Source organism: Salmo salar, chromosome ssa10 (assembly GCF_905237065.1).
Source record: "Salmo salar chromosome ssa10, Ssal_v3.1, whole genome shotgun sequence".
Lineage (NCBI taxonomy): Eukaryota > Metazoa > Chordata > Actinopteri > Salmoniformes > Salmonidae > Salmo > Salmo salar.
In genome coordinates this window covers 93428092-93443850 of record NC_059451.1, presented here as the reverse complement: position 1 = coordinate 93443850, position 15759 = coordinate 93428092, and the positions used below count along the sequence as shown (strand labels likewise).

Below are 15759 nucleotides of genomic sequence, written 5' to 3'. Positions count from 1 at the left end.
ATGTAACAAGAACTTAACAAATAAACCGGGGGAGATGGCAAGGTGCTAAGCCGCAAGACTGGTCTAACCCGCTTGTAATAACAGTTTTTCATCAGATACCATTGTTTTAGTTATTCATTGTTAGGAATGACACACACACACACACACACACACACACACACAATTAATCAACTGCATTTACAGAGTCACACAAACAACAATTGGGATTTGAGAAGCTATAGGCGAGGATTAGATTAGTACTTACATGAGATTTGTTGGAAACTGCGACGGCAGACAAAAATCCGACGATAATAACAGTAAAATCAACACGGCGTGTGGTCTGTAGGTGTCCATTGCCAGGCGCCAACTCCCCGTCCAAACACACGCACGCACATTCATACACTACGCCCCTCTCCAGCTGCGTGTTTGAGTGCGTAGAATGGTCCACGCCAAGCCAGTAGTGTGTGTCACACACTCGGAGATAACCCAGCCCCGCCACCGACAATCTGATCAACTGGCATCAGCGCTCTAACAGGTACCGGATTGGTACCTCTCTCTCTCTCTGTGTCTGTCTGAGGTGATGGTAGTCACAGATACATAGCCTATCAGGGATGTTCTATTGGATTGGTACCTCTCTGTCTGTCTGTCTGTCTGTCTGTCTGAGGTGATGGTAGTCACAGATACATAGCCTATCAGGGATGTTCTATTGGATTGGTACCTCTCTGTCTGTCTGTCTGTCTGTCTGAGGTGATGGTAGTCACAGATACATAGCCTATCAGGGATGTTCTATTGGATTGACATCTTTCTCTCTCTCGCACCCACGCACACACCATATTTTACTCAGTTTGATGTTAAATCATTTCTCTGGGAGTCCTTACCAATCATCATCAATCCCCCAGACAGACAGAGAGACATAGTGACAGTGTGAGTGACAGGTAGCAGACTTGTCAGAGGACAGCGGTGACTGATAACTTATTGATCGCACCATTGAACAGACTGTTATGAGATAGCGATTTACACTATCAAATTCTTCACAACGTGATCCATCTGAAGGGTTTTACAAGATTCCCTACCTTAACAAGCGCTATGAGTGACATAATGGCTACCGGGCCAAGGATGTTGTGCCAAAAGCTAGGCCTACATAGCCTTTGGTTCTTATGCCAACAAGACAAGCATTATGTACAGCATGGGTTACAGTAAATATGCAATCACCTACTCTATATGTTTTGCCTATGGGTTATCTAAAATATTGGTGGTAGATTTCAAAATAAAATGGTCTGAGAAAACAATGTAACCAATCTACTGTATCTATTATACAGTATTTCAGGTGACAGCCAGACTGTTATGTGTTCTAGTTCCAATTATTAGGCTCTCAGAGTGCATGTCTGATTGGACAACAGAGGAGCCAGTCAGATAGTCCGACCCAGAGGCAGGGCAGGGTAACACATCTGGGATGCTTGGGGATTTGGTTATCAATCGTTGCTTAGCAACCACACACACCATCTCTCTCATCCTCTCACCCTCTCTCTCTCTCATCTCCCATTCTCTCACACGCACATGCACACACACATGCACACACACACACACACACACACACACACACACACACACACACACACACACACACACACACACACACACACACACACACACACACACACACACACACACACACACACACACACACACACACACACACACGAGGTGTAAGCGAGGGAGCAGATGTAACATTGAGATGTATTCTACAGTGAGATCTGTTATAGACAGGAGAGACATAGGGATAGACAGGAGAGACATAGGGAGGAGAGACATTAAGAGGAGAAACATAGAGAGGAGAGACAGAGAGAGGAGAGACATAGAGAAGAGAGACATAGAGAGGAGAAACATAGAGAGGAGAAATGTAGAGAGGAGAGACAGAGAGAGGAGAGACAGAGAGAGGAGAGACAGAGGGAGGAGAGACAAAGGAGAGCGATTGGAGCGACATAGACAGGAGAGACATAGAGAGGAGAGACATAGGGAGGAGACAGAGAGAGGACAGACAGAGAGGATAGACATAGAGAGGAGAGACATAGAGAGGAGAGAGAGACAGAGGAAATAAGCAGAGAGAGAAAGGAAGAACATAATAGTGCTGAAAGACAGGAGGCTGGAGGCCTTGACAGACAATAGACCGAGATGGAGCCGCCAGTCTCTAGACTGGGGATGCAGAGGTGCTAGGCTAATGCCTGCTATACACTCTCTCAGCACAGCACATACGTCTTTGTTCTGTGTGTTTATGTGCATGCAAGCTGTGTGTGTCTGTGCGCGTCTGCATGTACAACTTCTACTTTTCAGTCCTGTAGTCCAGTGTTTCCCTACCCTGGTCCTCCAGTACCGCCAACAGTCCACATGTCTACTGTAACCCTGGACAAGCACACCTGAATCAACCTGTCAACTAATCATCAAGCCCTCAATGAGTTGAATGAGGTGTTTGTCCAGGGCTACAATGGAACTGTGTACTGTTGGGGGGTACTGGAGGACCAGGGTTGGGAAACACAACTGTAGTCCACTAGGAGCCATTACTGAGAGGATGTTGCCACCTGCTGGACATGAAGCGAATATACAGGAATAATTGTAGTGCTGAAAGTTTGATTGAAAACAATTGACTGGGGTGGATGTACATATAAGAGAGCAGAAGGAAAAATAATAGTTGCAGATTACATAACACACTCAAATATGAAACCAAAAGTCCTTTAAGGTTGTGGAATAAATCTCTTTTTATATTTATTCTTTAGACTTTAGGTAAACAGCCGGTTTTTACAGCACAATTTGCATAATAATATCTCAACACATCCTGTGTACAACCACAAAACCAGAACGCTAGATTCTCCATTTTTACACTGAATGAAAAACAAGACAATTTTACAAGCATAATCTTTATACAGTCGGAATACAATTTCCGATAAATCTATACATATTCTCTCTTTTTAAACATAATCTGGAAGCAAAAATATTGACAGACCATCAACAAAACATGCAACATCCAGGTTGGCTCGGTGACGTCTGCGACATGGTCGTGCAGTAAGACACCCATTGGTTGACAACACAGTCTGATCACATAAGTACCTCACACACACCACTACAGACAGACAGACAGACAGACAGACAGACAGACAGACAGACAGACAGACAGACAGACAGACAGACAGACAGACAGACAGACAGACAGACAGACAGACAGACAGACAGACAGACAGACAGACAGACAGACAGACAGGTTTTAGTTTTTTGTCCTTTTTTGTTGTTACACTCACATGCTCGAACCTCAGACAATATGATTTATCAATCTCTGTAGAAAATAAAAACACTTTGTATTTACACAGATCAGATGAGTATGCCACATTCACACTCAACAGATACACGTTTGATTGGTTTCACGGTTACTAGCAACAGACTTAGGAACAATGTATATTAACTGTCTAGCTAAGGGAAATGTAAGGACTCCATTCAGGGTTGTTGGACAGTCCTGGAGTTGGGCATTGAAAATAACCTCTCGTTATTTTTCCTCAGACTCATTATCATTGATTTATACATACATGTGTTGGTGGTTGTATCAAACATACAGATTGATGTCTCCTTAGATTTGTGCATTGTGAAGTAATATGTACCTTAAATTGTCTGTGAATGTAGATGTTGTTTTTTGAGTTTTTCTATTGCCTTGGAAATCAAAAAGAGAGGTGTCTGAACTTCTTCAGCACAGATAACATGACTCAACATCATCTCAACATGGAGACACTAACTGTAACAGATACTTAAACTTGCATGTCATAACACGTTACACAGGACAAGGAAATCAATCAACATGTAATACTAAAGTGCACAAGCTTCATGTACATGATAACAGCTGTTAAGTAGTAAAAAATCTCTCTCTATTTTTTTTATACTTTTCTTCAATAATATATAAACCAAAATAAATTAAAATTCTATTCATAAGATACATATTTTCAGACACAATGTTCACTGATATTACATGTTAAGAAAATGCATTCAAACACAAGGTCTATGTTGCATAGAATGACTTCAACACAACCAATGGGTTTGCTTACAAAACAAGGTTGGCACGACAATATCATTTTCTGTAAAACTAACCCTCTTTAAAATCACGTTTTTTTTGTCTTATGAACATTTGTGACATCTTGACTCAGTGTCTGAATTTCGAGCCTCTGATATGGACTTAATTTATTAGGAAATTGCATCTGTCCTCCCCTAGTTGCTCAGTGATATGCCTGCAGATAGGGTGGAGGGTACTAGCTCTGTAGGGTCACTTGAGGATGTTGTTCACTATGATCCACTATATAGATCACTGACAATAATAATATACTAACAACAGTAGTGCCATATGGTTCTGAGCCCATAGATTTGGACTGTATATCAGTGTGTATCAGTGTGTCCTGGCCGTGTTATGACTGGACCATAGGTAATGACTTAGAGCTTTGACCAGAGGCAGTGACAAAGGCTGGTTCACTGTGTTGTCGCATTACATCCACTGACACTGACTGCACAGTGCACAATTTACAGTGTACTGTTTACAGCAAGATGTTGGGTGTTCCGTTTTTTTTACAGAACCAGACTGTGATGTCACACACGCAGGGGACAGGTGTGTCTAACTGTTGCTTTAACATAGAATAGGTGAGGAGCCCAAACAGGGGAGCAGAGCACTTCACCAGAGAGAGGCTACACATCCCTCTGTTCGATTGCAGGTTGGGCAAGGTGGCCAGCAATCTCGGTTTTGCTCTCAAACCAAAACTATTGTTTAAGCCTCCAGTCACATGTGCGTAAGACATCACAAAAACATAACCAGTCTGATGGGTCCAGTAAAATCATGTGATCTTCCTCAGTGAGTAACGTTCAGGACATAATAAGGGGAGGGGACGGAAGATTCCTACACACTGCTGTCCGTATGTGGAATGGACTCTCTCACAACACAATATATCAGACTGCCATGAGTTTGAAGGGAAGGGACCTGACATCCTCTTCTATCTGTTCTCTTCTCCCCACCTGTAAGAGGACGGATATCCATGTAGTTGTTCTCCTCTCTGTCTCAGTTGTGCTATGAGTTCTACATTCACCATTTGAACTGCATTTTCCTGTTTTCCCACTGTATAACACCCAGTATAACTGCATAACACCAGAGCTAAAGGGATTGGATTGTCTGTGCTCCTTCCATACCCTTGTTTGTCCAGAATGTAGTCTTTAGAATAAACTGTACATGAGGAGACACCTCATATCATCTGTAATATATGCATCTATGGTCATAAATAACATTTCTCTGTACACTGTGTCTCTGATATGATTCATATTCTGACATATATCTATCTAAATCTGAATGTACATCTACATCTTTCCAGGTAAGGTCAAGTTGGAGTTTTATGGCTGTTGGCAACAAACTGTAATGGTACATTACTGTCACCTACTGGACTTGAGAGTTCAGGTATGGTCAGGTTTCGTTAATTACTTATCAACAATATAATTGCACTGTACTTTTTGTACACAACATAAATAGAATCTTACAACAAACATTCCATACTTTGTCAAACAGCCAAGGACAAAAACACACAAACAAATACATCAATTTGAACCCCACTCACTGACTGACTGACATTTTCACAGATCAATCCCAATAATGATAATGATCTGATAAGCCATAAACAACAGTATCAGATTCAGACAGAACAGAAATGAGTAGCTCCATCATGGTAACTATCTTTGTGATATTGCTGCCCAGTCCTGTTTGACGTCAGGTTTTGCATCCGACATGTCGAGCAGAGAGCTGACAGGTGGTGAGATGTGTGTGTCCTCTTACAGCGGAGGACTTCTTCATTCCTCGGTGTGTGTGTGTGTGTGTGTGTGTGTGTGTGTGTGTGTGTGTGTGTGTGTGTGTGTGTGTGTGTGTGTGTGTGTGTGTGTGTGTGTGTGTGCGTGCGTGCGTGCTGGCAGTCTATCCAATCAGGGTACAGTCTCTGACAGTCTTTGGTCCAATTAAGGATCAGGGTAAAGTCCATGTCTGGCAGTGGGAGAGGGAATAGGAGGATCAGTTCTTTCTGGGCGAGTCCGTACCCGCAACCCCTCTTCCTTCCCTCTTATCTCTTCTTCTCCTCCCCCTCTCTTTTCTTTCCATACAGAATAACACAAAGGGGATGAAGGGCACTGTGTAACTCAACTCCTCCTCCTCGTCTTGACAAAGAACAGCCATTGACCATAAGTATTCATTGATCTTCACTGACCTCTGGTTGACCCCTCGGTGTCCTCTCAAGTTGACCTCTCATGACTGGTTGTGTGTGGAGCTGACCAGCAGCTTGTGCCAGCTGACCACCCTCTTCCTCATGTCCACCTTGTCCAGCCAGATGTAGGCCTCTCCTATCAGGGTCTTCTTCATAAACTTACCCCGTTAGACACCAGGAACAACTAGGGACAGGGGGAACACACACACATACTTGTAGTGTCCTGTGTGTTTGTTTGTGTTTGTCTGTGTGCGTTCATGTGTGTGTGTGAAAAGTACTGGTATTACAGAACAGTCATAGGGGCTGTTGGAACAATAAAAAGTCTGAATAAAGCAGGACACCAGAGTAAAATAAACACAAGGTCGTAGAGTTTGTGTGTTACCTGCAGGGAGTGTCCGGTGGGGTTGAGGCTGAACCTAAAGGTCTCGTTGAAGGAGGGTTCTCTGTCGTGACGACACACTCTGGTCTTCTTCTTGATAATCCTCTTCTGAGTCGCCACGTTCACCACATACAGCTTCACATAGAGATCTACAGACAGACACACAGTCAGACGGTCAGACAGTCAGTGAGGCAGACAGACAGACAGACGGTCAGACACACACACACACACAGTTACCTGGTAGGTGGTCTGGGCTCTTGAATTTGTAAGTGATGTTTCTACACTGTAGGACTTCCAGGATCAGCTGGTCTCCCTCTTGTTTCACCTCCTTCTTCAGAGCCACCTTGATCTCCCCCATCACCTGGGTCTTGCCCCACCCCCTGGGAGAGGAGGGACAGAAGGGGTATGAGGGAACAAGGGGGGCAGCAAGGGACAGAGTGAGAGAGAGACAGAGGCAAAGTTATAGCGAGATACACACACCCTTCCTCTCTGCAGATGTAAATTATTCAACACCGACGCATTATTGACATACTGCCTGCACCAAAATGGAACCAGAGGAGGACTCTCCTCTCTCCAGTTTCACTAAACTCAGTTCTGAACCCAAAACCATTCTCCGCCACGTCACTGTGGCTGTAACTCGGTTAGAGGTCAGGTTGGGAAACACTCATTTCCAGTAAAGGTTCGAGATGTCAGTTGCCATGATAATGAACCTTTGAACTGGCTGTCCAGTTGTGCACTAAGGTGGCCTCTAGTCTATTGTTATGGAGTGAAACTGGAGAAACTGAGAGAAAGAGAGGGGCCACCACGACACCTGAGCCATCTGAATCCTAGATATAGTTATGACACAGAGAGCAAGATAGTTACTTCCTATGTATGTGACCAGGCATTTAGAGGTAGGCTTAAAGCAGCCTGTTGGTGTTATTTCCTGTTCGGTCCAGCAGATGGCAGACATGTAAAGACAAAGTTTATTGGGAGAAACTGTCTCACACACACACACACACACACACACACACACACACACACACACACACACACACACACACACACACACACACACACAGTCTTACCCTCGCTGTCTGATAGTGAGGGTGGCAGTCCTCTAAACTTGTCAGGACCGTTGTGGATGATCTTCCCTCTGTTGGAAATGAACACACATTAGATCCACAGATACAAAACATGGATGTGATACATCATCCACCACCACAAGTCTGTGGACTTTTCTTGGGGATTCAACACAAGTCTTCAGGTCTTAGGTAGTAAGGTCAGCCATCATACTAGAACCCCCCCCACACACACACACACATAGGCTGTTTACTCACATGCATGGGACCTGGAAGATGGCGCTGTCCACCCCTGTGCCAGCCCCCTCGTCTCCATCCAGCCCCCCATACCCCTCCATCAGACTGGGGGCTGAGGACACCACCGGCCCTGACACATCCCCCAACCTGTGGCCTGGTCCTACAGAGGGTCGGGGGAAAGAGAGAGAGGGCGAGAGAGGAGGGGCAGTGAATGACTGCATGTGTGTGAGTGTAGGAGGGAGAGAAAGTGAGATTCATTTCACTACCTTGATAATGTGCGTCCATAATATTCTATAAACTATAATATAAAAATGGTTATTACTATTCTCATAGATGAATGTGAATGTAAATGTTGCAACTACATCGGCGGTCACAGTGTTTGTTTATTTGATTATGTGGATCTCCATTAGCTGTTACTAACAGCTTTTCCTTCTGGTGTCCACAACAACAAAAAACATGTTCAATGAACATACCCTGCCTAAGCTTACAGATAATAATACATTTACTGACAAACAGACTAAAACAAACATGGGTGACACTTTCCTTAAATAACAATCCATCATGATAGCTATAATGCATTGTAAGACCTGTCATGAGCATGTATGGCCCCCTTTATAATATCTTCTCAGCCCTTATAAAGGGTCATGCATCCTTTTAACAAGTTATAAAGCATTATAACTAAAATATTTATGTAAAGTGTTACTGATACATATAAACCATGGAATAAACATGATGTAATAGCAGAGTACGTACGGGTAACATAAATATAATAATAATATATAAACATGCTAAAATAATAGTTATGTAATTACTTGAATAGATGGGCATATTTATTAGGATTTTTAATTATTTTTTTTTACCCCAATTTCATGATATCCAATTGGTAGTTACAGTCTTGTCCCATCGCTGCAACTCCCAACTCCCATATCAGGAGAGGCGAAGGTCTAGAGCCATGCGTTCTCTGAAACATGACCCTGCCAAGCCACACTGCTTCTTGACACACTGCTCGCTTAACCCAGAAGCCAGCCACACCATACAACTGGTGACACAAGTCAGTGTGCACGCGCCCGGACGGCCAAACCCTCCCCTAACACGGACAACGCTGGCCCAATTGTACACCGTCTCATGCGTCTCCCCATGAGACCCATGGGTCTCCCCATGAGACACAGCCTGGGATCGAACCCGGGTCTGTAGTGACCCTCTAGCACTGCGATGCAGTGCCTTAGACCACTGTGCCACTCGGGAGGCAGCATTAATTATGAATTTAAATAAATGCCAAAGCAACTATTGAGACGTTTTTGACTATTTACACATATTTATCAAAACTCTAAATGGTTTACATGATCATTAAGTTGTATTATGTTTCTTATTGATACCATGCTTGTCTAGAGGAGAGAAAGGCCTGTAGTTTAATTAGTGAGGTTATATTATATTATTCTTGTTTATAATTTCTATACTCCCGTCCTGTTGTCTCACCTTCCCCAGACACTGCTGTTCCCCGGAAGGTCAGACTCCTTTCTGTACTCTCATTGGCCGGTGAGTGTAGAGTCAGTTTCCTGTTGCCCTTTGTCCCTCATGCTGCTGTGTCTGTATTTCCTGGTGTGTCTGGTCAGTGCCAGGTGGCGTTTATAAACTCATCACGTCGGGGGTGGGAAGGGAGGAAGGGCTACTGTACATCTCAGGGTGTTTGTATCATTACATTGGACACACTTAGGGGTCAGGGGTCACACACATATGCACACACACTCACACTTCCTCACACACACCTACAGGGGCTTGACCTTTTCCAATGAAAGGGCAGTTAGGGGAGTGAACCAGACACCCGAACCAACACCGAGGGGGACTGCATGTCACAACCTGGGGGTCAAGCTCTATCATGGTTTCTAGACCTGGAGGATGGATAGGGGATCACACTGGGAGACAGTAGATGTTGGAGAGAGACATGTATATCCTCACTCTATTTAGACTGGGAAGTAGAGAATTGCTTTGGTGAACTGTGGCTGTTTCGTCTCTGTCCTGTGTGTTACTGTTCATACTCTGGGCTATTGTGAGTGTCTGATGTGTGTATGATGGAAATCTGCTCACGCTGAGCCCAAACGGTGCTGTGCCCTACTTTCCACAACCCTGCAGATGTCACAGTAACGTCAGAGAAACGGAGGACCATACACATTTTGAGTGTTTAGTGTGAGAACAGCAGTTTATAAATTCATTTTTAATATAGATTTTATATTGAGATGTTTTCTCCACAGGCCAGGGTCTACTATAAGATCTGCCATGCAATGTTTTAGTGATGGACTCTGACTAGATCAGTGGGTGATACACCACTAGAGCAAACAAGAAAACCCAACAGAATAGAACTGACTGCTTAGAGGAACCATCTAATTGCTTAGAAGAACCAATCAGAAGGCCAGAACAGAAGGGAGAGGAAAAGAAGAGAAAAGAAGGAGTGATAGAACAAGAGGATAGATAAACGGAGAGATGATGAGCTAGCATGCGTGGCAGAGCTGAGAGGAAGTGTGTCACAGGAAGGGGCGGGGATTACTTGGTTGGAGGCGGGACTGTTGCACGGCGGCCTCGGCGGCAGCTATAGCTATCCCAGCATCCTCCAGGTGGGCTTGCGTGACGCTGCTCTTGCTCTGGCTGCGGGATGGACCGTGAGAACGAAGCTGGCCGTCTGAAGACGACTTAGAGCTGCCTGGACTACTGTGGGATTTCTCTAGAGTCACCATCTGCATGTCTGGGAGAGGTAGGAGGAGGGAGGAGAGGGAGGAGGTAGTGATAGAGAGAGAGAGAGGAAATAGAGAGAAAGGGAATGTCTATAAAAGTCACTAAAAGAGCCATGTAGTAGTTAAACATTTGTCCTGTGGCAAAAACATAAAAATAGAATAACCTTGACTTTCTTGAACTAACACTCCGCCCCTTCTTACTAGCACTGATACTGCTGATAGCTACTTTATTGAGAAGAAATTGTATTACTCTGACTGTGATATGTGGTTGTCTCACCTACAGTAGCTATCGTAAGATGAATGCACTAACTGTAAGTCGCTCTGGATAAGAGTGTCTGCTACATGACAAAAAAACAAGGATGACACCACAACATGGAGGGCACTGAGCCAGATAAGTGACTGGCACTAAAAGTATAATTATGACAGCCATTAGCAAAACTGTCACCATGACTACATGTTCTCTCACTATGACAACAGAGTGGCAATCAGCAAAACGGAAAAGAAGAAAAACTGTAAAGCAGCTGGGTGGCTAAACCACACAATGGCAAGCGTTAGTTAAAAGCAACAAGGCAGCTGGAAGAGGCTCCTACCTTTTGCTGGGTCAGGGAAGATCCCGTGGCTCCTGCTCTTTATCACAGAGTTCTTAGGAGACTCATGGCACTCCCCCATCTGCAATACAATTCAATTAAATGTGCTTTATGCATTATAATATAGCATCTTACATCATTAAGTTACAATCAATGATGGCAAGGATAGATAGTAGACAATGAATACACTACAGTACCTGTCCCTGCCCCTGTCCTTGGCCCATCCCTGGCCCCATGCCCTGTCCTGGTTCTTGCCCTGCTACGGACCCCTGTCCTGGCCCTATCCCTGCTCCTGGCCCCCCAGGCCCCTGGGCGGTGTGGTGGGTTCTGCTGTGCTCGATGCTCTCACTCTGCTCCTTCAGAGGCAGCCAGCGAGGAGTGTTGTCCAGCTGGGACGTGTTAGACAGGTCTATCAACACCTGGAGAGAGAGAGAGAGAGAGAGAGAGAGAGAGAGAGAGAGAGAGAGAGAGAGAGAGAGAGAGAGAGAGAGAGAGAGAGAGAGAGAGAGAGAGAGAGAGAGAGAGAGAGAGAGAGAAAGAGTGAGAGAGAGAGATACGGAAAGAGAGAGACAGAGAGAGATACAGAGAGAGAGAGACCAAGAGAGAGCGAGAGAGAGAGAGATACGGAAAGAGAGAGACAGAGAGAGATACAGGAGAGAGAGACCAAGAGAGAGCGAGAGAGAGAGAAACATAGAGACAGAGACAGAGAAATAAATAGTAGACAGGTATCCTTGTGTAAGCAAAGACTTATAGGAAAACACAGCAAATATACACTGAGTATACAAAACATTAAGAACATCTAGGCCCAGATTCACAAAACTCTACTTACGCAAAAACTTAAGAAGCTTCTTGAGAAAAAAAGTGAATAAGATAGTTTGTAAGTGCAATTCCCCAACAACATCTTAAGATTGAGTGATTTTCTTACGAACTTCGCAAATATCTTCTTCCAAATAATTCTTGCTTGGCAACGGTTTTAGCTAGCTATCTAGTTAAGCAATGGTAATCATCTTAGCATATTTCCTACTGAGATTACTGTTCTAAAACATGTTCTTGAGTTTAAAATAATCAATACTGAAACTTTCACATGAAGTTTGTGAGTGAATTAAACATGTTCAATTGCTTTCATGAGCTTTTTCTCTCACTGCCCTTATTTTAAGACAAGGGTTTAGCTACCTTGGAAATAACTTTATTTTCAGAATCTAATTTCTTCTTAACTTTTTGCTTAAGGAGAAACATAAGAAATAGAGCTAGAACATTTCCAAGAATCTTTTTGAGGAAGAGCAACTTGTCTTTACTTTCTTCTTAAGTCTATAGTTAAGAAAAAAATGGCAGTTAAGAAGACATTTCTTCCTAAGAAGGTTTTGTGAATCTGAGCCCTGCTCTTTCCCTGACATAGACTGACCAGGTGAATCCAGGTTAAAGCTATGCTCCCATATTGACGTCCCTTGTTAATTCCACTTCAATCAGTGTAAATGAAGGGGAGGAGACATGTTAAAGAAGGATATTTAAATCTTGAGACAATTGAGACATGGATTGTGTATGTGTGACATTCAGAGGGTGAATGGGCCAGACAAAAGATTTAAGTGCCATTGAACGAGGTATGATAGTAGGTACCAGGCTGCTGGGTTTTTCACGCTCAACAGTTTCCCATGTGTATCAAGAATGGTCCACCAACCAAAGGACATCCAGCCAAATTGACACAACTGTGGAAAGCATTGGAGTCAACATGGGCCTGCATCCCTGTGGAACGCTTTCGACACATTGTAGAGTCCATGCCCCAACGAATTAAGACCGTTCTTAGGGCAAAAGGGGGGGGATGCAACTCAATATTAGGACGGTGCTCCTAATGTTTGGTACAATCAGTGTATTAAGAGATATGCTGTGAACACACCACCATTCTACATTATAAATAATTAGGATCCTTCTCCATTTAGCAGAGGATCTGTGGGATTCATTACAGTGAGGGAAAAAAGTATTTGATCCCCTGCTGATTTTGTATGTTTGCCCACTGACAAAGAAATTATCGGTCTATAATTTTAATGGTAGGTTTATTTGAACAGTGAGAGACAGAATAACAACAAAAAAATCCAGAAAAACACATGTCAAAAATGTTATAAATTGATTTGCATTTTAATGAGGAAAATAAGTATTTGACCCCCTCTCAATCAGAAAGATTTCTGGCTCCCAGGTGTCTTTTATATAGGTAACGAGCTGAGGTTAGGAGCACACTCTTAAAGGGAGTGCTCCTAATCTCAGTTTGTTACCTGTATAAAAGACATCTGTCCACGGAAGCAATCAATCAATCAGATTCCAAACTCTCCACCATGGCCAAGACCAAAGAGCTCTCCAAGGATGTCAGGTACAAGATTGTAGACCTACACAAGGCTGGATTGGGCTACAAGACCATCGTCAAGCAGCTTGGTGAGAAGGTGACAACAGTTGGTGCGATTATTCGCAAATGGAAGAAACACAAAAGAACTGTCAATCTCCCTCGGCCTGGGGCTCCATGCAAGATCTCACCTCGTGGAGTTGCAATGATCATGAGAACGGTGAGGAATCAGCCCAGAACTACACGGGAGGATCTTGTCAATGATCTCAAGGCAGCTGGGACCATAGTCACCAAGAAAACAATTGGTAACACACTACGCCGAGAAGGACTGAAATCAAATGTCAGCCTCGAAACCTTAATGACTTGGAGAAAATCTGCAAAGAGGAGCGGGACAAAATCCCTCCTGAGATGTGTGCAAACCTGGTGGCCAACTACAAGAAACGTCTGACCTCTGTGATTGCCAACAAGGGTTTTGCCACCAAGTACTAAGTCGTGTTTTGCAGAGGGGTCAAATACTTATTTCCCTCATTAAAATGCAAATCAATTTATAACATTTTTGACATGCGTTTTTCTGGATTTTTTTGTTGTTATTCACTGTTATTCACTGTCTCTCACTGTTCAAATAAACTTACCATTAAAATTATAGACTGATCATTTATTTGTCAGTGGGCAAACGTACACAATCAGCAGGGGATCAACTACTTTTTAACTCACTGTATATAGACTGACAAACAATGAAACTAGCTTTGAATAAAGTCTTGTTGAGAGGGGAGCAATAAGGCAGGAAACATGAGCCGCTTTTGGCTAGAGAACATTTAAAAACATGGCATCAGGAGACGTTAGGGTAAAGGGATGACTGAAGTGAATGTATGTGACGTCTAAACCAGAGTGTGTCTGATTCTGGAGACACTCACTTCTCCCAGGAAGTCATTGGAGGAAGATCTGTCATAATCCCACACTGTCACCTCCAGAGTCTTTTTCTTTAGCTGAGAGACAGAGGGAGAGTGAGGAAGAGAGAGAGAGAGAGAGAGAGAGAGAGAGAGAGAGAGAGAGGTGGGGGGAGCGAGAGAGAGAGTGAGAGAGAGGATGAGTGAAAAGTGATTAAATGAACAAATACATTTAAACGAGTTATGCCAAGTACAACACCCATGCAGACGTACTGTATATCACTCAACCAGCCAGTCAGTAGACTGGGTAATTATGTGTGTGTGTGTGTATGTGTGTGTGTGTGTGTGTGTGTGTGTGTGTGTGTGTGTGTGTGTGTGTGTGTGTGTGTGTGTGTGTGTGTGTGTGTGTGTGTGTGTGTGTGTGTGTGTGTGTGTTTACATGTGTGCTTGGCAGGGGAGTGGGAGAGTGAGTGTGTGATGGAGCAGCATTTACAACCTCAGTGGGGGGAATAGAGAGAAGTAGCTAACAGCAGAGAGTCTCAGAAGAGCCACTAGACTAGAGACACTACTGTCCGCTGAGAGAGAGTGCCGTATGGACAGACTGCACTCATCTTCCATTGTCTGAATTGCAACTAGGCAAGGACTGCTACTGTTATGTTGAATGAAGATGTCTCTGTCTCTCTCTGGTGACTGGTAGTCTGTAAGGGGGTTGTTTAACCTAACCAGGTCAGTGGTGCTATGGGCTTCAGGGGATTGGTAATGGGAACCAAGGCTGCAGAGGGATAGTCAGAACATCCCTAAGGATTCAGAACTACCAATCCAACTGGAAATAAGATTAACATAAACGTTCATTTAAAATAATGTTTAATGTGGATGTGTGTGTGTGTGTGTGTGTGTGTGTGTGTGTGTGTGTGTGTGTGTGTGTGTGTGTGTGTGTGTGTGTGTGTGTGTGTGTGTGTGTGATGCATGCGTTAGTAGGTGCATGTGTGTGTGTGTGTTCCTACCTGTTCCAGGTGTATGTTCTTGTAGATGACTGTCTGGTTCCACTCTGGGTTCAGACTCCTCTGGACGATACTTGGTTCTCCTCTTGTTCTCAGCACTGTGATGTCATAACAAAGGGACACGTTTAGTCTCAGACGTGGTCTTTGTATGTTAATATGGCCACATTATTGTAGATTTTCTCCAATTACATTTGATGGTAGATATAGAGATGATATAGCAGGATGTCAATAATTGAATATCTGATTCAATATAATTATATCATCATGATGTCTTGCAAATGTTGGATGACAGTAAATTGCATAGGCACACTGGCTA

General features: G+C 43.7%; 2 protein-coding genes and 1 pseudogene across 2 annotated transcripts in view; all 3 read right to left on the bottom strand.

Moving 5' to 3' along the window:
• Window positions 1–658, bottom strand: part of LOC123724560 (voltage-dependent calcium channel subunit alpha-2/delta-1-like) — a 102575-nt pseudogene extending 101917 nt beyond the window's left edge.
• Window positions 659–4224: 3566 nt separating this feature from the next.
• On the bottom strand, window positions 4225–6982 carry LOC123724464 (protein piccolo-like). Its single transcript, XM_045688235.1, has 3 exons — window positions 6853–6982; window positions 6619–6764; window positions 4225–6420 (listed from the first exon to the last, which is right to left on the bottom strand). The coding sequence occupies exons 1-3, from the start codon at window positions 6971–6973 to the stop codon at window positions 6388–6390; spliced, it is 300 nt and encodes a 99-aa protein (XP_045544191.1). The 5' UTR covers window positions 6974–6982; the 3' UTR covers window positions 4225–6387.
• LOC123724559 (protein piccolo-like) overlaps window positions 6973–15759 on the bottom strand; it is an 8934-nt gene continuing 147 nt past the window's right edge. The window contains exons 2-9 of the mRNA XM_045688731.1: window positions 15447–15541; window positions 14470–14541; window positions 11424–11645; window positions 11230–11308; window positions 10456–10650; window positions 7935–8073; window positions 7683–7750; window positions 6973–6995 (exon numbers count right to left, since the gene is read on the bottom strand). Coding sequence (XP_045544687.1) covers window positions 6973–6995; window positions 7683–7750; window positions 7935–8073; window positions 10456–10650; window positions 11230–11308; window positions 11424–11645; window positions 14470–14541; window positions 15447–15541 — 893 coding nt within the window. The remainder of the gene's footprint in view (window positions 6996–7682; window positions 7751–7934; window positions 8074–10455; window positions 10651–11229; window positions 11309–11423; window positions 11646–14469; window positions 14542–15446; window positions 15542–15759) is intronic.

Bases quoted from the DNA above. Each gene is read 5' to 3' on its own strand.
- LOC123724464 (XM_045688235.1), bottom strand. From the start codon at position 6,973: ATGGGGGAGATCAAGGTGGCTCTGAAGAAGGAGGTGAAACAAGAGGGA. The intron at 6,765-6,852 runs GTAACTGTGTGT...GTCTGTCTGTAG, and splicing joins GAGCCCAGACCACCTACCAG to ATCTCTATGTGAAGCTGTAT. The intron at 6,421-6,618 runs GTAACACACAAA...CCCTGTCCCTAG, and splicing joins CCACCGGACACTCCCTGCAG to TTGTTCCTGGTGTCTAACGG.